The sequence below is a fragment of the Molossus molossus genome, unplaced genomic scaffold (assembly GCF_014108415.1).
Source record: "Molossus molossus isolate mMolMol1 unplaced genomic scaffold, mMolMol1.p scaffold_m16_p_21, whole genome shotgun sequence".
Classification (NCBI taxonomy): domain Eukaryota; kingdom Metazoa; phylum Chordata; class Mammalia; order Chiroptera; family Molossidae; genus Molossus; species Molossus molossus.
This window is the reverse complement of record NW_023425357.1, coordinates 22,723,463-22,744,234: the sequence shown is the minus strand read 5'-3', so window position 1 is coordinate 22,744,234 and position 20,772 is coordinate 22,723,463. Positions and strand designations below refer to the sequence as shown.

Here is a 20,772-nt window from a genome sequence, read left to right as displayed (position 1 = left end):
GGTCCATCCTAATCACTGGGCGCCACCGACCACGGCTCCCCAAGTGGAGTTAGTTCTCATTCACGCTGTACCTTCATGTCTCTGCTCTTGGATAAAGTATTTTTGCCTTAAACAGATCAGGGGTGACCGACATACACTGTTCCCTATCCCCACCATATTCACCGTGGTCATGTGACAGCCACATTTATAAGACAGACAACTGTTTTCCTTTTCTTCTCAGAGCGTCTGTGACATCCCCAAAGAGAACATGTTATAGGCAGGCTGACACTGTAATACTCCCAACCTGTCGTTTGTGGCAGAGTGTTACATGACACAGTGGCTCGTCATGTGTTTTAATACGTGTTTTCACGTGTTTTTGGAAAATTGTATAATGTGCTCATCATCGCCTACGTCAATAGATATTCTTGCCTCAGATAAGGCACCAGTGAAGCCTAGCAACCAATGTAAAGCCTCTTAAGTAAATAGCAAGGTAGTAAAGAGAATAAAACAAACATGTAAGGAAAGTCTATGATTTTCAATGATTTTGAAACTCAGAGCATAATGCGGGGACGCTTGAATTTTGGAGTCAGACCTGTCTGGTGCCAGCCAGAGCACACGCTGGCTTCTGACCATAGACCGGACTTAAGTTCTCTGCGCTTCGTGCTGTGGGTATTTCTCCGGGTTGTTTTGAGCCCAATGTGATGATGCATAAGAAGCCCAGACATGTATTGAATACCAGATAAATATTACTCCCTTCTTTTCAAAAGCGAGAAATCAATTTAATGTGCCGCGGTATTGTCTACCACAGTCGTCTCCTTCATGAACTAAGACCGCACTAAGTGTCAACTGGCCTGCAGTTGAGGGAATTGGGACCGACGGTCAGCTCTCATGTGCCAGGGATGGAGAGAAAGGACAGATGGCCAGAGCTGAGGCCAAAACTTTGTACTCCACTCTCTTAAAGGGGCACTGCCTCTTAGCAGAGGGCTTCGTGCAATGAATAGTCAATCAGGTGCCTGTTATGTACCAGGCACTGGGGTCAGTCTTGGGGATTTGCTAACGGGCAGGAACATTACCGCACCTCTGACTTCATGGGGCCAAATGGAGAGGTAAACATTAATTGAATTGTCACGTGAATAAATAAGTGATCACCTATTATGAACAAGGTTATAAAAAAGATACTGGGCCCGGCCTGTGTGGCTCAGTGGTTGAGCATCAACCCAGGCACCAAGAGGTCGCTAGTTCGATTCCCGATCAGGGCACATGCCCAGGTTGTGGGCCTGCTCCCCAGTGGGGGGCATGCAGGAGGCAGCCAATCAATGTTCGCTCTCATCGATGTTTCTATCTCTCTCTCTCCTTCTCCCTTCCCTTCTCTCTAAAATCAATAAAGAAAAAAAAAGGTACTGCTAGTCTGGAAGCATAAATCTAGGATGCCGTAGCTAGTGTGGAGGGGTCATGAGGGTCTTCTCTGCCAGTAATATCTGAGCCGAGATCCGAAGGGTGAATGGAGCTAACCAGAGGACAGCAGATGGGGCCTCATACTTCCTGGGGGGTTGCACATAAAAATGCCCCTGTTGGGAAGGAATGGGATGAGTTGGAGGAACCGAGAAAAAGGTTGGTGTACCTGGATGATAAGGAAAAGGAGGGTCTCTCATGACATGGAATGAGTTTGGGAGAAGTGGCCCAGGGCCAAATTGTAAAAGACTTGTCAAAGTAAGAAAATATTTTGTTAGTCCTCAGAGTAAAAATAATTGGGAGGTGTCTATAAATAAATTAACATTTTGAAAAGATACACTAGACGCCTGTATTAGCCGGTATTCTCCAGAGAAACAGAACCAATAGGATGGAGATATATGTATGTGTGAGTGAGTGTGTGAGTGTGTGTGTGTGTATAATATCAATATCAACATAAATGTATAAATTTATAAAATGAAAATATATAAATGTTTACATGAAGAGATTTATTATAAGGAACGACTCATACAGTTTTGGAGGCGGAGAAGTCCCCTGATTTGCCGTCTGCAGATGGAGACCCCGGAGAGCTGGTGCAGTAGCTGGGCTGAGTCTGAAGGCCTGAGGATCAAGAGCACCAAGGGCAGATCGACGGCCCAGCTCATGGGGGCAGCAGACTCTCCTTCCTCTGCCTTCGGTTCTCTTCGGGCCCTCAGTAGATGGGGCGATGCTCACTCACCACTGGGAGGTGGATCTTTTACTGAGACATCGATTTAAATGTTAATCTCATCTGGAAACGTGCAGAAATGTTTACTCTGGGCACACTGTGACCAGTCAAGTTGACACACTAGATTAACCTTCCCCAACCCTTTAGAGAATAAACTAATGGTCGGTCGTAGTTGTAGAATCATTGGGTACCCTGGCGAGAGGTGACCGAAGCTAACCTCAGGAGATGATGACGGAGATGGGGAAGACAGTATGTTTAAGAGAGACTCAGAATTGTAGGTGGGACTTGTTAACACAGTGGCTGGAGGTAGGAGAGGAGGTTTCATTTGAGAAAGAGGATGGCTTTTGAGTCTCTGCTCTGGTCCCAGGAGAAGGACCACTCTCTGCACAAGGGTTAGAGCAAAATGATCAACATGCAACTATACTCATCACACTTCCTAGTCACTCAAATATCCTTACCTCCAATAATGCCATCTAAGAATACTTTGCTTAAATCATTTACCATGTAAAATAGTTCTGCCTTCTCTAGGAAAGGCAGAAGCTGGCCCTTTAAAAACTGGGCAGTAAGAGTTGGGTTAAACTTCAGATCCCACTTCATATCAGACACCTTTTTTTAATGTTTTTTTTTTCTTTACTGATTTTAGAGAGAGAGGGAGAGAGAGAGAGAGAGAAGTAGAAACATCGATGAGGGAGAACATCGATTGGCTGCCTCCTGCAGGCCCCCCACTGGGGATCGAGCCCACAACCTGGGCATATGCCCTGACGGGGAATCAAACCGATGACCTCTTGGTGCATGGGTCAATGCTCAACCATGAGCAACACCAGCAGAACTATATCAGACACCTTTACATGCCGTTTTCACCTATGAGGTCACTATGGTAGACTCTTATTAATAACATAGACGCTAAGGTGCAAAGAGGGGTGTGCCCTGCTCAGAGCCTGGATCCTGTACATCAGGAGGACAGACTGCTTTCTCCTGAATCCAGGTCCAGGGCTCACTCTACACACTGCTGAGCCCTCTGCTCGGGCTTTAAGGATGTGTCTCCGTAAGCGGGGCTCCCCTCCATCACTGCCACCGAAGCCAGTGGTCTCTCTCCCCCCCATGATGGGCTAAGCTCTCCAAAGATGGGCAGGAGACCACTAACCAGAGCCTCTCCATGCCGGTTTCAACTAGATTCCTCACAAGTTCCCTACATGACCCCTGGGCCCTCTAATGATAAAACTTATTTAGTTTACTTCTCCCAGGGGTATCGTGTCTCAGTGGGGGAGAATGACACTGCAAAACTCACACCCGGGCCAAGGCAACAGCGCCACCAACCCTGAGCTCCACCAACCCTGTGCTCCATCCACCCCCTGTGCTCCGCGCCCTGTGAGGTTTCCCGCCTCTGGGACCTCTCTCTTTGCTTTTGTGTTCTGCAACTTTTCACTTTTCCATTAGTAAGCCGTTCCCTTCTTCCCACTTTCTGTTTCACAACTTTACAGAAAGTGATCAGACAAAATACACTTTGAGTGTTCATTAAGCACCACTGCAGATCAGAAGACTAGAGTAACTGATTTGCGTGTGTCCATGTGTTTGATATCTGTGTGCGTATGTAATGTGCATGGGGTATGTTTGTTCTTTGTGTCTGTGTGTTTGGATGTTATGTGTGTGTCTGTGTGTGATTGTGTGTTTATGTGTGTGTGTCTGTGTGTGCAAAGATTCCTCCAGACTGATCCACAGAAAACATCTACTCTGCCAGGCCCGTGTGTCAGGGTGATACGTGAGCCCAGGTGTGCAGTGGATTCTCAGCAGACGGTACGACTCTGCCTTTGCTTGGAAGTTATTCTCACGCATTTAAACCTGGGAATGCTGCTCCCAAGCTCTACAAGGCCCTTGGGCTGTCCTCTCTAATCCCTGAGTCACAGTTTAGCACCACACAAAGAGTAATGTGCACCCGGATCCTACAGATGGGTTGAAATGCAGGGCTTCCTCAGTAGGTTCTGAGCAGGGCCCGGGAGTCTGCATTTCTAATCCCCAGGGGACGCCAGAACCGCTGGTCCCAGGACTGTACTTTGCATATCAAGGTCCTAGAACACACCACACACAGGTTGGTCAAATACATCACTTTTTCAGGCTACTTACCATGGAATAAGTTACTAGGCAATTACTTGTTCAACAAACTTAGGCAACTGTTTCTAGATATAATTTATTGAGCATCTCCTCTCTTTCTGGTTCCACAGTAGGCCTTTTATATGTCACCCCTCATTATTCCCAAGAAGATCAACCACTCCAACTAAGAATAGACGTCCTAGGATGTAGTACAGAAATAGTCAGTGAGAAGCTGGGTGATTTCCATTTTCTTTAAGCAATTATTGCATTGCTTCCTGCCCATGGCTACCTGTTTGTGTTTCTCACAGTAGGTTTCTACTAATTGGCATCTCACTTCAAACATAAAGGACAGGCCTGAGAAGGCCTCTCTTCGAATGCCTTCCAGTTTGTTTTGTTTCCGGAGCCCTGAACACCGTCCTTGGAATAGATCCTGGGACTCAAAGGAAACAAACATTGTTTCCGTCTTTTTAGACTAAGGTATTTCAATTAAGAAGAGGAAAGGAGGGTGAGAACATCATAAAACATTTATTGTCTGATACCAGAGGTACCTTCTACAAGTTAAGAGCCCCACTTCAGGAAGTTTGGCATTTGTTAACTGTGGCGCTTACCTTCATATGAGCACAGTTTTGAAAACCCACTGGAATGGCCCAGTGGTGTGGCTCAGTGGTTGAGCGTCGACCCATGCACCAAGAGGTCAGTGGTTCGATTCCCAGGCAGGGTACATAGCCAGGTTGTGGGCCTGATCCCCAGTGGGGGGCATACAGGAGGCGGCCAATCGATGTTCTTTCTCATCGATGTTTCTATCTCTCTCTCCTTCTCTCTTCCTCTCTCTCTAAAATCAATAAAGAAAAAATATTTTTTAAAAAAGGAAAGAAAGCTACAAGAATGTCGGATTTCTTTATCATAAGTAATTGGGTAGATAAGGTCGTATTTACTAGTAATTTCTTCATGCATGCTAAATTTTCATCCACAGTATTAATAGCCTGTTTGAAAATGCCTGCATTATTTAGTAGAGCACTACCATTTCCTATTATATATTTTAGTCAGTCTACTATGGCTTCTCTTGTTAGAAACAACCATGGAATCCTTTTCCCTCCCTCATGTCTGCTTTCCCAGAAATTCACAGAGAAAAAGCCTTTTGTACTTCTCCTGCCAACACACACTCACAGTCCTCCTCTCTCTCAATCCCTCTGTAGCACTGAGCTTCAAGAAGTCTGCAAGGGCAGCACGATTCTGTGTCTGCTTGTCCAATGTGGTAGCCACTACCTACGTGTGGCTATGGAGCTCTTGAATGGGGTTAGTGCATCTGAAGAACTGGAGATGTCCTTTTATTTGTCTTGATTTAATTTAAATTTAAATAGCCTCATGTGGCAAGTGGCTGCCATATTGGACCACGTAGCTTAACTATATCAGCCTGCTTCATCCCTTCATATGATCTCTGACTGAAATGATCTCATTCCTGTATTTTACGTGATTTACCATCTGCCTCTTCATGCCAGAATGTCTTTTATGTCAACGGATGGATAGCCAACACTCAGTGTAGGGGCTGACGTGTAGGAAGTCCTTAATGAAATTCTGTTAAGTTGACTTTAAAATTAATAAATGCACCTTAAGAGCACTTTGCTGTTATTAAACACTAAATATTATTTTCCACTAAAAAAATCCAGGAGTCAAACCCTGGGTACCGGTATAACATTGAATGCTATCAGGTCATCTACTTACATGACTCATTTTATGAGCTTCAGCTCAACACTTTTCATCCATCGTCGTTGATGCTATCTCCTTGGTGTCCCTCTGTCTTTCCATTGATCTGGGATGGGTCTGGAGTCTGCCCCTCCCTGTTCTAGTATGGTTGCATACTTGGCAAATGTGAATTCTGTTCCTTTATTCTACGTAACTTCTCACACTACCCAAGTCTTGCAGAAAGTGGAAATGTAGGAAGAGGTCATCAAGAGGATGTGACTGCGTTTGACCATGAGCTGGACAGAGGCTCCTCACCGCCTCTCCTGTCCTTGGGATGTGTGTTCTGTTCACCGTTCTCAGGAGTGAGCTGTTTCCAAGGATGCACTTGAGAGAGTAACCGTTGTTGAGACTATCTGGATGGTCTGTGTAACTGAACTCAGTTAAGGCCTCTGCAGACACTTTTAACACATTGTGGCCCGGCAATTTTACTCAGAAGTCATCTCATGTCACCGGCGATTTTTTCGTAATTGCTATGAAAGTGGAACCATCTAAATAAACTTCAGTATACTTTATTCCCACATAATGAATTTAAATGAGACTTTGTACATATCTGCTACATATTCTATTTTATACATATTATATATTTTAGTAATTTTTTTGTGCGGTAGACTGTATAGCAATCACCTTTTGAAACACACACTTTACACGTTCTAGTTGGATTTTGTTTTTTATACCAGTGACTATTTTTTCTAAAACGTGGTCTGTTAGTTGCCCTGTTAGCCTAAAAGGTGAATCAATGTGAGGAGCTCTTTTAGAAGGACCAGGAGAAGTGTCAGGTTCTGAGCTGCGCTCATTTGAACCAGCAGATACCCACTCCCTAGCGACTTCAAGAGTATAGAACGGTGCTGTTTTTCGAACTTCGACCCTCAGGGTGAAGAGTCACAAATACAATAATCCAGCATTACCCTGAGTTTCAAACATTGAAATAGCTAATGCAAGTGCAAACACGAGTTAACTCGTGAGCGGTTAACATTAAGATTCCAGTGGGTGGGCACAGAAATCTACTTGTCTGCAGTTGCTCAAGACAAGCCTCATATATCAATCAGTTCCCTTGCTTATTCAACCTGCCACCTATGAATCTGGAGAAGTCTGCCTCTTTCTTCAATCCCTCCGTGCCCTCCATGTATGGGGGCCAGTTTGCAAACAAATGGGAAGCCTAAGATTCAGGTCCAAGATATATTGGCTTTAGATATAGGTTTTTTGGTTAGGTTAAAGTCAGCTTTATTTAGCTATTTTGGGAGGACAAAAGGCTAGACCTTCATTATTGCATGGAATTCCCCCAAGGCTGGGTTTTAATTTTCTTCCTTCAGAAGTATTCTCATAGTAGTTTTAAAAAGCAACATAAAAGTGTAAGAGTGAACTATATTTAAGAGTTTCTTTTTATGCAAATGTTAAATGGCTCTGCCCCTGTAATTTCTTGTTAATTAAAGTACACATGAGTTATTTTGTCTGCCCCAGAAATCAAAGTGTGTGTGTGTGTGTGTGTGTGTGTGTGAGAATTTGCTAGTAATGTTAAAGAAAAAAATGAAAAATGTATCTCTCCACCCAAGCATACCTGCTTTCATTTTTGCTTGCTAAGTTCAGATATCGGTCCATATGTGTATGCTACATATGTGTGAGGTACATGTTGTTTGGTGTATTTTCATACAGTATTCTAAGTAGATTAATAAGGTTTAATAATTATTTTATCTAGTGGCTGTATTCTAGCACGTTGTTACACTAACATTCATTCAATTGATCCCCTTTTACTGGACATTTAGTGGATGCCAGTTTATTTCATTATTAATAATAACACTCCAGTGAATATTTTCATATATGTAGAACAACCTAATTCAAATAGAACAGGAGTGGCATCCAAATGGAACATTGTACATGGCTTCTCCATAGCTTTTGTTAAATGTTTCCATGATGCTTTCCAACAGGATGATACCTACTTGCAATGCCATCACCTGGGGTACAATTGTGGTGATTTGTAACAAAAGTGTTTCTCCTTTATTTTCCTAATTTGGGCTATTTTTTTTTTTTTAATTGACTTTAGAGTGCGAGAGGAAGGAAGAGAGAGAGAAACATTGATGTGAGAGAGAAACATTAGTCTGTATGTGCCCCAGCTGGGGATCAAGCCCACAACCTGGGTAAATGCCCTGGCTAAGAATCGAACCCATCACCTTTTGGTGTACTGGATTATGCTCCAACCAACTGAGCTACATCGGCCAGGGCTGGGCTAGTTTTTATAATGATAACAATAAATGATGAGAGAGAGAGAGAAAGGGAGAGAGAGATTTGTTGTTTGCATTCATTGGTTACTTCTTGTATGTGCCCTGACCGAGAATCAAACTCACAACCTTGGCATATCAAGACAATACTCCAACCAACTGAGCTACCAAGCCAGGGCCTAATAACATTCTTGAGATATATTATGTGACAGGCATTAACTGTGGAGAAACATTGTTTTAGAGAGGTTAAAAATGTAATCTCTGGAGCCTGATTTCACGGGGTCAAATCTAGACTCCACCATATAATCTCCATTTGCTTTTATTCCCTCCTCACAAAAGGGCCACAGGACTACTATGAGGACCAAGGTAAATAATACACTAGAGAGCCTCACCTAGGTAGGCACTGGATAATATTGGTTATTATTTCTAATAGTGAGTGTTTTTAATGTTGTGCTGGGATTCCAGCTGCAGAGACCCTTTTCCAAGGATTCCAACTATAGAGACCCTTTTTCTGTCTAAATACTCACTGCCCTCCCATGCAGGGATCACCACTGATACCCAGGGAGACATGTTACTGTCACTGCCGAGTTCAATCAAGGCTGGATCAGACCCAGAAAATGAGAGCGTGAGGTTACTGAGATTCACTGGAAATATTGTGACCTAATTCCCTGTTTCCAAGACAATAAAGCTAGTGTTTTTACACTATTTTTTTTCCCCCCCATACTTGAGGTCTGAAAGTAGTGCTTTCTGCATTGGAAGTTTTTAATGGAATTATGAAATTCCCCCCTAGATTATAAGGGCCCGGTGGGCAAGACCCAGAAAATGTCTTCTTTGTGCCAGGAAGGCTCTCTAAACACACTTACTGACCTGAATTTCTCCCAAACATTACGATAAACACAGTTATTTCTTAATGCACTCTGTTCATAACTGCTTAGTCAATTATTTGTATTAGCATAACAGTTCTTTTAAGCATAATGATGTTGGAAAAACAGAAACAATGTAAGCACGTTTTCTCAGCTATGGCTGATTATGAGTGGTTTTTTTTTCTTTCTTTCTTTCTTTTTTTTTTGGGACTTCCTTTGCAGATTTGATAAATTAATTGTAAATTTCCCAAGGGGGACCTAACATGAATTGATCTTTGTCTTTTATTCTCTAATGTTTAGGTTTTATTCTAGTCCCAGTGACTGTCCATGGAGACCAAAGCTTGAATATTGCCAAGGGCTCATAAAATTGTTGATGTAACCTACTTTCTCCAGAGAACCTGGTTTCAATGTTCATAATGAATTAATACCACGCTCTCCTCCAATCTCTTTGCTCCCACAGCTATTTGTGGAGACCACCGATGTCAACGGCAGAACTCTTGAGGGGCCGGTCCCTCTGGAAGTCATTGTGATTGATCAGAATGACAACAGACCAAGCTTTCGAGAAGGCCCCTACATTGGCCATGTCATGGAAGGATCCCCTACAGGTATGTTAAGATGGCTTATCATTGGCATGACGGCTTGAGAAGTGGCATGCTCTGATCTTTGGGGATTCTGCAGACTGTTTTATAGCCGCTCCAGCCCGTTGTTGGTGTGTGTCAACACTGACACATTATTTCCCTGGATAGAGCAAGAGCTGGAAAGATGCAACTCAGAACATGACTGGGGTGTTGCAAGCTCTGAAAATACTCCCCTTGTCTCTAAAGGTGGTCTGATCCTTCAAGGATGACCAGCATCTACGTCTCTAATGCGTGGTGACAGTGGGACACCACGTAAATGTCTAGCTCTGAACTCTGCGAAGCAGTGAAGCTGTGAAGAAGAGGACAGTCTCTGCTGCAAATCCTCAGTTATTTATTCCCATGGCAGCATTTTAAGCAGAACCATTCTGGGGAGAGAGGGAAGACTCTTTTTCTCCCCTTTCTTTAGATGTGCGCGGAGAAACCTTTGTCTCCAGTCAAAGGGCCAAAGGCAGTACTCGTACCTACCATTATGGAAATGACTTCAAGTCACGACAGACCTCCTTTGAACTTTTCCCCACCTTTAACCTCCCTGTCAGGGATGGTTTTACCACTTACAGCTCCCTTTTCTGGCTCAGTAGGTACTAATTAAAGCATTCTGCCACCAGCAGCAGAAATCAGTCGCAAGTAGAATACTTGAGACACTGAAGAGCAAAGAAAAATCCCTATTATAAGTCTGGACTTTGATTTTAAGCATTAGAATGCAATTAAGTGAAAAGGCGCCATCTTAAGTGTCTCACTGGGGCTGTGTCTAGAGGAAACCAAAGCAAGTACACAGGTAAGTAAAGGAGTCGTTCAGCGGCCAGACGCAGATGGAAGCTTGAGAGCTGCTTCAGCTGGTTCTTTCCCCTCTTTGGCTGAATTGATGGATGTATCAAGAACATGTAGATGCATGAGGTGCTGCAAGTGTTGTCATGGTAACCTGTCTAGACTACCAGGTGAATAATCGTTTGTAAGATGCCTAAAACCTTCCTTCAACTTCAAGGAGCTGGGTCTCTGGGCACTTCATCAGATACCCAGGGGCAAGAGTGACCCTCTCTCCTCTGGAGTTTGAATGCATTCTGTAAAAAGGAGAGAGAATTCCCTGTGTGAGCTGGAGGGCATTTGGGGGAGAGGGTGGGGCAGAGGAGGTGGGTCAGATCACTTCGGGGCAGAACTTCCTGTGGCACCTCTCTCAGCAGGCTGCTTGTGATGAAGAGATGGCTTTCGGTGAGAGAGGCTCTGGAATGTGGGTTTGATGTTTACAGAAATCTTAAACAAGCTGATGCTCAGAACAAGTTAGGAGAACCGATGGGAAAAGCTATTAAAGAGAGCAGAGCCTGAGCAGAGCAGAAAAATGATTCTCCGTTTCCATCTGTGGTACGCGAGCATTGTATATGAGTGACTGGAATCCAAGATGGGCCGGGAAAGTGTTCTAAATGTAAATGACAACTGTGACGTGAGAGGCGGCTGTGGGCACGTGCGCGTCTTTGTATATTGTATGTGTATACGATTCAATGATGTTCAATTTACCTCCCACTGTGCCCTTCCTTAAAGTTTCAGAAAGAATTTCAAATTTTAATGTTTTATATACATGTCATACTTTCAAAGAAAATGGAATCCTTTATGCATATTGAATTTCTTAAAGCACAAAGCAATTTGGCTAGGGTAGATGCATCTCAGGGAAAACATAAACCATCTCAAACTTCTATTTGTAATTGGAAATATCTTATAAAAATACATAAATCCTTGGATATCAGTGTGGAGTAGGTTCTACCAGCGATGTGGCATTTGGCCTGAATTGTTTTCTTTCTCTGCACCCTCTGGGTTTGACTGCAAAGCAGAAATTGGGATGGAGTCAGTCGAACTTTGGTTGAGAATGTGGAAATGTCGTGGAAAACTTTTAGAGGACAAAATCACTTAGATTACTGAGCGCCTGTAGGAGATCTCAGGCAAGGGGGCCCCCAAAGCTTCCATGAGGACCGCGGTCGTCTGGGAAGGACGACAGTGTCCCTCTCTAAACCCCCTCCCCAACCTCCACCATTTATAAGTTATAACAACAAACACAGACTCGCTGTAGAAATGATCGCCTCTCCTAGTTTCCCAGTCCGCACTCATCTGTGGCTCACGGAATCCTGTGTGCGGAAGGCATGGTTCTGGATCCACTTTTCCAGAAGAGAATGCGGACCCTGGAACAAATCCCGTGACCCTGCCCGGTGGACACAATGACACATGGGAGGCAGTGCTCAAGGCTCAGCCTGTGTTATCCACCTTCACGTCACGTGCTCTTTCAGTTGTCCCCAGATCTTTACGGTGAAAACAGCCATTCAACCGTGAGGAGCACTCACTGCACTGAGACCTTTATAGACAGGGTAGCACTCCCTCATGATACAGATCCTGCTCCGAGAGGCGGTCCCCCTCTCCCCTCCTCCATATAAGAAAACTGAATCTCAGAGACGTCCGGAAACTTCCCCCAAATCACCAGCTGGCAATGAGCTAGAATCTGTGTTCATGTCTCTGGCTTCCAGACACGGGCTCTCTCCCATGTACCATGTTGAAGTTGGGGTCGGCCACCTTCTTTCACATTCTTTACGATGGACCCTTTGCAGGCCCAGCCGGGGGGAAATATCTGTGACGTTCTAGCAGATGCACTGATTTAGCTTCTGATGGAGAGCGACCAGCTCTCTGACCAAATACCCAGGCTCAGGGAGTCACTTTCAGCGTGTGTGAGTGGTTGTGTGGTCTCCAGCGTTAAACAGCACTACACACAGGGCCCTTGTCCTCACTTACATCACTGTCTTCCAAATCCACATAACCAGGGCTGTGGTCTGACAGCCTTAAGAGCCCCTCTCCCAGAGGGGCCCAGGCTTGGTACATCCTCTGCCATCACCGTCTTAAAATTGTACTGATTGCTGAGCAAGGGGTCCTGCATTCTCATTCTTCACTGAGCCCCGCAGATGACGGAGCAGGTCCTGTGCCCCGCATTGCGGCCGAGAGCTGGCTTTAATGCTCCACTCACCTCCTTAACAAGGCGAGACCTCGGGAAGGTTACTGAACCTTCTAGAAGCCTCCGTTGCCTTGTCTAGAGATAGAATGGGTGTATAACGGTATCCACCCTAGAGAACTCTATGCAAGAATTAAATGAGAGAATCTGTTCAGAACATAATAAATGTGCAGGAAACGCCAGTGTGTCATTAATGCTGCAATTATTATTCGGGCAGCGAACCCCTTGGGAAGGGAAGGCAAAGGAACATGCAGTTTGTGTGAAGGAACATTCATCTCCCAACAAACCAAGGATCATTTTCATGTTCCAGTGTACCCGCATGCCGTCTGCACCAATCCATCACCGAGGAGGGTCACCTGTACTTATCCGTCTGTGCAGACAGGAGACCGTTTCCAGCTGCTCAGCACTAAACTCCAGGGTAGTGTTTGGGGGAATCATTACTAGGTGAAGGGAGATCCGCGGACAGGAATGGTCTTTGAACTCTGCACGTTATGAGCTGTTGCTTTGGTGGAGTCGTAGGCACTGATTTATGGGACCTGAGCCCGGGCCCTGGCTGCTCCGTGGGGCCAGCCAGAGCTCTGAGTGAGGCTGTTGTGCTCTGAATGCTTGAAGCATGCCAAGACCTCAGTTAGGGGTAGAGGGGCGGGAAACAAAGTTCCTGAGGGCACGCGTGCCAGGGCCCCACAGTGCTGGCTGGCGCCCACTTCCCAGGGTTTGCCACTGAGTCGTCTGGACACTTTGAGCAGGCGGACATGAGGACTGGTGTGCAGGGCTTCCTCAGGAGCAGACCCAGGTATGAGGATCGAGGGCACATGGTTCGCCTAAAAGGTGCAAGGTGCCAGCTGAGGAATGCTACAAGAAAGGGAAGCCAGCCAATTCAAGATGCCACGTTAAGTCAGCTACCATAGTGGGCAACTGTGAGCTTGACCCCTGGATGGGGGCAAGGGGCTCTAGGAAATGACATAAAACACAGCCTCCAGGGAGCTGGGATTCCATCCCCATGCCCACCAGAGGGACCTGAATTCCTGGGCACTTTCAACCAGCTGTGGACACGGCCACCTAGGTTCCAGAAGCTCAGGGACAGTGTGCCAACAAGGTGCAGGAGTTGGCTGTTGGGTGGGCCTCAGCTGTGCTCCTCCCTTCATGCTTCTGGCCACCCTGAATGTCAGCAGGGGCGGCTGGGAGAAGGGCACCCAGCCCCTGGACAAGTGGGGTGGCTTTGAGGGATGTCAGGGACAGGAGGCAGCGGGAGGAAGTGTTAGTGCCCACAGTGCACATCTGAGAAAGAGGCATGTGATGTTGACCTCTCTCTCTCTCTCTCTCTCTCTCTCTCTCTCTCTCTCTCTCTCTCTTTGGTATGTGTCCCTAGTGGGAACCGAACCTGGGACTCTCTGGTCCTCAGGTCAACGCTCCAACCGCTGAGCCAAACTGGCCAGAGCGACCTCTCTCTTTAAATACGGTTCAGGACCTAGAGGTGCATGCATGACTCCTACTGCTGAGATGCTGACACTTCTCAAGGTACCCACGCAGGATGCCTGATCCCAGGAGGGACCAAAGCTAGGTTCTCTGACAAGGTGCTGTGAGGAAGTAGGGGGGTCGCTTTATTTTTCCCTTGGGGTCTACCTGAGTCTCCATTCTTCAAGACTCAGTTGCTTTAATTTTTAAACAGGTCCTACCATGCCAGACATGTGGAAGAACTGTGCTCAAGTGGGCTTTGGAACATATGGCTGTCCCGAGAGCTCAGCTTTGCTTAGCTGTGGCTATTTTCCAAAACAGCTCAGTCCAAACAACAATGGTTGTGACATTGGATGGTTGATATTTGAGACCTAGCTCAGTATAAATGCTTGTTTGGTTGGTATGACCTGGAAGTAATTTACCTTTTCTGGTCACCTGTTTACTTGTGGCAGTATCGGCCATGTGGCTTTTTGGTCCACCAACTGTCCAGTTTTTCTTCATTGTTGTTTTTGGACGTTCATGCTGTAATTTCTGCCATTCTCAGCTCTCCTGGCCAGTCCCATGGGCTTCTAGAATATTAAACATGTGGCTATTTTGGGTGTTTGGTTGGTTGGTTGATTGTTTTCTTAAGCAGATAGATTTATTTTGGAAACAAAGCAATTCAGCTTTTTGCCAGCTTCTTTTAACTAAAAAATGCAGTCACCCCCAAGTCTCGCCATCCAGAGGAAACCGAAGTTGCCTTCTTGGTGAGCGGAGTTGCGGGGCTCCCTCCGTGTGTCTCTCTACACTCAAGGACGCGTAGGCACAGTTTTCCGGAGATGGAGCTCAGCATTCCTTTCTGTGACTCACTTTCTCCACTCTGCGGGGTCCGATGGACGTTTGTGGGTCAGTCAATAATAGCATTGCTTGAAACAGCTAGCGTCTAGATCTGCCATCGTCTAATTAGTCCATTCCCCATTGATTAAAGTCATCGTCCCTTTTCCATACTTATAATCAGTTCCGCAGTGGAAAACACATCTCTTCCCACTTGCGTGACAATTTGTTAGGATAAATACACACAAGTGGAGTTGTTGGGATACCGGCTATGTTTAGTACATTTTGATGGATTTGAGGGTGATGCATCTAATCACTGGAGTATATTTTATATTGGCCAAGCTCATGCAGGAAGACACAATAGTCTTTCTTTTCAGACCTCAACGTATGGTAGGCGTTTCTGTTTATTTGTTTTCCTGAACGACATCCAATATCTCCAATTTTCGTGGTCATTTCGCTCACTGTATCTGTAGGTTGTAAACGGCCTTGCTCTAGAATTCTCCCTGGATTTTGTGGTCAAGGAAGAGGACTGAAATTGTTGACTCTGCATCACCATGGACTTAGCTAAGGGGTGGTAGTGCCCAGGAGCCGATGTTGTTGACATGATGCAGTATCATTTAGGGCGGAATAGGCGGCACCTGAATTCACTCCAGCGCAGTTGATCATAAACCAAAATTTATGAAAGAGCTGTACAATCCAATCAGAGACACCTTCCCAAAGGGGACATTCCAGAAATAAAGTAAATCAAACATGTTGCGTTATCTGAACTTGGCTCAAGAAACAAAATCTCTATACCATGTTGCTCCTCACCATGTCTGGGGGTCCCCAGGTCATGTGGTATAGGGGCGCCAAGCCAGTCAAACCCTGGTCATAGCCAATAGGTATTCTCTCCTTTAAATCCCAGCCCCTCCCTGATGGTTGCCATTGCACAGATTATTATACCCATTGCTGCTTATCCACTAGGGCCTTCAAGTCACCATAGGGCTTAGTGAGACAGTGAGAATGCCTGGACCCCGTTATTTTGTTGAAAGGACACCGAACCAGTGAAACTGCATGTCTCATCTTCAGTGCAGGTAACTTTGCAAACAGCTCTTCTCTCTCTTGATTTTTAGATAAAATGGAGTGGGGGAAAGGGAAAGAGAGAGAGAAACATCCATGTGAGAGAAACACATTGATTGGTTGGCTCCCACACAACACTGACCAGGGCCAGAGATTGCACCTGCAACCCAGGTTCATGCCCTTGATCAGGAATCAAACCCACGACCCTTCGGTCTATGGGCCAGTGCTCTAACCGCCGAGCCAAACCGGCCAGGGCTCTTCTCGTTTGTATTCATAGCCTTCTCTCCACCTCAATGCATATGAGTCCATGGGGTGGGACACCAGTGCGAGAGACAGATGCCACATTGTTTCTTGACGCACTGTCCTCTCTACCCATGAAGTCCGCTCCTGGCCAGCCTGTGTGTGTCTCTCTGCCGGGCATCCATTCGCAGTCAGAGCTTCGCATTCTAGGCTCCGTGGATCCCCTGGCGAGCTGGGAATATATGGCTCCTGTGGACACGGAGATGACCCCTCGTAAAAGCAAATGCTTCGTAGCCCGGCCCCACTAATTTGCTGGATGTATTTTAGACTCGGCCTGGACATCCTCCATCACTCGCATTTGGCAGACAGGAGGATGTTGGACATCAAATACTTTAAAATAAAATTAAGTTAAAAATCAGTTAATTAACTTAATTTTAAAAAAAATAATGTGGGGCCGGGGGTCAAAAAGAACTGGTAGTTTCAGAAACTTAGTGATTGTTCTGTAGCCTTTTGAAAGAATAAATCTGATGGGAGATTCCAGCCAAAGTGGGAATCAGGTGGCAGCCGAGCAGCTGTAAAATGAAAGAAAACAGTCCTGGCGTCGTCACGACCCAGAACGCGGCGGACACCGGTGCCGCTGAAATTCTTCCCTGGGACCTAAGGGTCCCCTCCGCACAGCCCAGGAATGTCTCGTGCTCCAGGGGGGCAAACCAGAGCGGCAGATTCACCGTGGCATTGAACCGTGATAACCCCAGGACACCCGGACGTCAGGTCCTGATGGCTACTTCATTCAGCAAAGCCGTTCAACCAATATTTACTGTGCCCTCTATGAGCCAGATAATGTTCCAGGTGCTGGGTCTACAGCCAAGACTATTTAGGACTCCGTTTTTCAGACATTTATAATTAACAATGAAATGAATAAGCAAGATCATTTAAGTCCTTCGGATAGCATAGAATAAGGCAATGTGATAGAATGACAATGAGGTCAAGGAAGACTTCTCTAAGGAGGCGACAAGCTAAGACCAGTGAGGGGAGCCCGCCGTGTGACGGTGTCCAGCAAGGATGTTGCGGCAGAGGGATTAGAAAGTGTGGAGGTCTGGGGCAGAAATCACAGATGGAGGGAGAGAGAAGAGGCCAGCGGGTAGGAGAAGGTCCGCAAGAAGACTGCTGGGTGAGTTCAAGGACATAGGGAGTGCAAGGTCATTGTGAACAGAAGTCAGCGAACTATGGGCCATGGGCCAAATCTGTCCCACTGTGTGTTTTTTTAAATAAAGTTTTACGGGAACACAGCAATGCCCATTTAAGCATTGCTCATTATTGCTTATGAAGCATCAACTACGGCTGTTTCCTCACAAGGCTAGAGGTGGGGAATTGGGACAGAGACTCTGTGCCACAAAGCCAAAAATATATACTACCTCTGTACCTATGTATTTAAATATTTAGAGTATTTTGAAATAAATAAATATTCTTTACCTGGCCCTGTGAAGAAGTTGGCAGACCCTGGATTACAGCTTCATAAGTTTTTATGATACTTTAAATGTAGTCAGAAGCCCTTGGGTGGTTTTAGCAGGAGAGTGGTAAAATCCGGTTTACTGTTCAAAGGTGACTGCTGACAGTGCAGGGCAGATGTGGGGTAACCACGCCTATTACTGGCAATTTATTCTTCCTCAACAAGATCTCTGGGCTGCCTACCGTGGACCAGATACGCTGCTGCGCAGTAAGGAAGGGGCACAGGGGGGCAGAAAGCAGACGGGCACCCTTGGTGCACAGAGTGTGCGGACGAATGAAGGCAGGTGACAACGACATCCCGGGGCCCTTGTCTCTGCTGCACGGGAGGAAGGCAGGAGCTCCTCGCCAGCCCTGAGGACGGGAGATGAGAAGTGACCCCGGGCAGCAGCTCAGCAGTAACAACCCCCAGTACAATCTCTCTAGTGCTGAAGAGGGGTCCAGGCGCCATACCTACACTTTCATGAAATCCTCACGATTCTTTTACAGTCGAGGAAACACAAGCTCAGGGAGGTTAGGTTTCCTCCCCAAGGTCACAGCGCTGGTGGGTGATGAAACTGGAATTTGGATTCAGACGAACTCCTGTGCCCTTTCCTTTCCTTTCCATCTACAACACCCTCTGTCCTTGAACCACGTCACCCACGAAAATGTTACCATCGACCCAAACCTGCAGTCCTGAATGCAGACAGCGCTCCCTTCTGTGCCGTGTGCGAGTGTGCGCACACACACACTTGTGTGTGAGTGTAAGTATACGTGTGTGTGTGTGTGTGTGTGTATAGAGATGAAGGAGAGCGAGGGCAGGAGGGAGGGAGAGAATCCCCGGCAGCTGTCTGCAGTCATTTTATCACAATGTCGCTCCTCAGGTACCTTCCTGTAGCCCATAGTGACTGACAGAGTCTCCCCCTAGCGGTCATTTGGGAGCCGCTCCAGGAAAACTGAAAGATTCATAGGTGTGGCTGGCTGTCCATCAGGATGTCTACAAATGTCAGTTAGAAAGGTTTTAAAATAAACAGAGAGCTTGATAAACCAGCATTTACTGCATCCCCGTCTTGCTAAGAATGCCGTCCCGTCAGAGGGCAGAGTCCAGAGAAGCTGCTTCTGTCTGTCTGCAAAAATACCTTTGCATCACTTTATCTTAATATATCCACAGAATGCAAACTAAACCCTGGGTGATTTATGTATGAAGCTGTCCCTCTTCTTAAGTAAATACAAGAGACTCGTTATTCTAAGTTCAATGGGGAGAGAGCATATAAAATTTCTTTCAAGTATATATGTTATAAAATATAGGTCATGCATGGAGTGTTCCAGTATCAAAGACACAATTTTAATAGACTTACACCTTTCTTGCTTTAATTATGGCTGAATTTTTTAATAAATCGAGCATCATCCCCAAAACTATTTTATTATTCAGAGGACTGGCTGTTTTCAAAGATTGCTCAAAAGTTCGGTTGGCGGAATTTTCAATGTTTTCTTCTTGCCCTGGTTTGCTACTTTTGTTTCGTGCTGTTATCACAGTTTTTCTCTGCTAGGTCTGTGGTTAACAAGGGGCTGCTAACACAGATACCCTCTTCCTTGGGAAGGCTGGGCTTCTGTGGTTGGCCACTGTGTCCTTAGAAAAGGTCCCTTTTCAGAATGATGGAGGACCCCGCAGGCGTATTCCCTTAACCATCAAGACCAGACTCACTGAGCCGTTTGCCACCTGCCCCTGTGCTTCTGCAACTCCACCCTCTCTCTTGCTGAGGAGGTTCATTCGCTCACACCCAAGTCACAAGCCAGGATTCGAGGGGATGACTCGAATAGCAATGTAGATATGTGAAATGAAGTTCATCAGGTTCTTTCTGCGTGTGACGCATCATGCAAGAACGGCTGGGTGGATTTCCACGAGACGGGGAAAGTCTGCTCGACCCAATTTAACTTCAAACGTTGATCCATGCAACTGAAACAGATAACCCAAGAGACCCCTGCTGCTGCTGTTAACGAGACATAGGAATTCCGACATTGTGGAGCAGTGATTCAGCTATGGATGGTTCGCACCCCTCCTCGGACACTTCTGGTTGCCACACTGGGGGAGGAGAGGGTGCAACTGGCATCTAGTGGGTGGAGGCCAGGGATGCTGCTAAACCTCCGGCAGTACATACGACAGCCCCACCACAAAAGAGTATTTGGTTCAAAATGTCAGTAGTGCCAAGGTGAAGAAAACCTGCCCTAGATGGGGAGAATGAAGAGAGGGTTATGAAGCAGAGTGTATGCACTGGGCAGTATCCCTTTGTGGTGAGCTCTGGCAAGAACCTGTTCCTGCAACAAGGGTCAGTTAGCTGGTAGCTGAAGGGAACAGCGGGCACCTCACGCGTGGGAGCTGGTGCTGGGCCCTATACTGAGGGCTTCCTATGCATGACTTCACTGACTCATCCCTGGATCCCTAGGAGGGAGATAGATCAGTGCTCATCTCCATGTTTCCAATGAGGACACTGAAGCTTAAAAAAGTTAGAAAAGAGATTTTTTTTTTTCAGGAGAAGAGACCTCATCCTTAACATCCACGCTGCTCTCCTGTGGTAACAGACCCCAACGTACTACAGCAGCAGCGTGTGTATATAAACCCTGATTTCCCAGCCTCCACTGCAGCTGGCTGCGGCCAGGTGATGAAGGAGGAGCCAGGGAGCGGGCGCATGCGCTGTGCTAGATTCCCCGGGCGACTTGGGAACCTCAGGTGGGAAGAGTGCCCTTTGACCTCCTCCCACCACCTGTTCTTGCCGCCTGGAACGAGGAGGTGGTGGGGAGCATTCAGGAAGCCACTGTGCTTTCTGAGGTGGCTTTGAGGATGGAAACCATGTCCCAGGAAAAGGTGAAATGAGAGCGGGTTGTTATTCCACCAGTGAGGACGATAGCCGGACAAGTCTCCTGCCAGCCGGGCCTTAGACGAGCACGCTGGCTGGGCTGCCGGGTCGCTCAGACCCACTCTCCTCTGTTCGTGTTTCATGCCACCAGTTTTTGTACAGGGATCAGAAAATGGAGCCCTTAT

General features: G+C 46.3%; 1 protein-coding gene across 1 annotated transcript in view; it reads left to right on the top strand.

The window, feature by feature from the left end:
• Nucleotides 1-20,772, top strand: part of CDH13 (cadherin 13) — an 840,526-nt gene that overhangs the window by 440,923 nt on the left and 378,831 nt on the right. Inside the window, exon 7 of the mRNA XM_036275129.1 lies at nucleotides 9,523-9,667. Within this exon, the coding sequence (XP_036131022.1) occupies nucleotides 9,523-9,667 (145 nt within the window). The remainder of the gene's footprint in view (nucleotides 1-9,522; nucleotides 9,668-20,772) is intronic.